Source organism: Penaeus monodon, chromosome 15 (assembly GCF_015228065.2).
Source record: "Penaeus monodon isolate SGIC_2016 chromosome 15, NSTDA_Pmon_1, whole genome shotgun sequence".
Lineage (NCBI taxonomy): Eukaryota > Metazoa > Arthropoda > Malacostraca > Decapoda > Penaeidae > Penaeus > Penaeus monodon.
The window spans coordinates 24,846,363-24,847,128 of NC_051400.1; the positions used below are offsets into that span (position 1 = coordinate 24,846,363).

A 766-nucleotide genomic window follows, 5' to 3' on the forward strand; every position below is an offset into this window, starting at 1 on the left:
AAAGATCCAATAAAAAAAATTGCATTTTCATTTTTCTTTTATTTTCCACTTCTCTTTTCTTATATTTCAAAGAACAAAAACGGAATAGTTTTCTCTGACGGAGAACTGTACTCAAAAGAGATTTCCTGCTTATACAACTGCGTAGAGAAGGCTTAAGTTAAAACTGCGTTTGAAGAATTCAGAAACCACAGGAGTGACTTTCCGTGTGTTTGACTAAAGATAAATTGCGCTTCTTGCCTGTGTTATCTAGATCAATGACCGTCTACATCGGTGTTTACTTAGATATTTAGATACTTAGATATGAATTATAAGTTGGTTAAGTAAATCAGTCAGTCAAAGAAAGATTCATTACTGATTTTAAAACTGTTTGATAAACCATCGACACGGAGTGTTTTATAAATCCTCCCATGAAACTCAAAAAGCTTTATGGAATGATAGAGCTCTGCCATTCTCAGCAAATTTATGCGGTTTCCATGAATTTTCCAACATCTATGGCAATTCCAGATAGTCTATGGTATTTTTCAGAGGGTGAGCTGTACCGTACCAATGTTTTCTTATTTCAGACAAGTTTAAAACGCAGTAAAGACAAGGGAACGTTCAAAATATAAGTCTATGTTTCTCTCAGTAAGACTAACCACAAGTCCAAAAATTCTTAGCAACTTAAGATAAGACTCTGGCACTTTCAGAATGTCTCCGTTTCATCAAATACTCTTTAGGTACCCAAATAAAACTGTGGCATTTTCAAAACGCCATTATACCCAGCTAG

At 34.5% G+C, this 766-nt stretch overlaps 1 protein-coding gene across 1 annotated transcript in view; it reads left to right on the plus strand.

The window, feature by feature from the left end:
• LOC119582266 (translation initiation factor IF-2-like) overlaps positions 1 to 217 on the plus strand; it is a 13,172-nt gene extending 12,955 nt beyond the window's left edge. The window contains exon 5 of the mRNA XM_037930485.1: positions 146 to 217. Coding sequence (XP_037786413.1) covers positions 146 to 217 — 72 coding nt within the window. The remainder of the gene's footprint in view (positions 1 to 145) is intronic.
• The last annotated feature ends 549 nt before the right edge of the window (positions 218 to 766 follow it).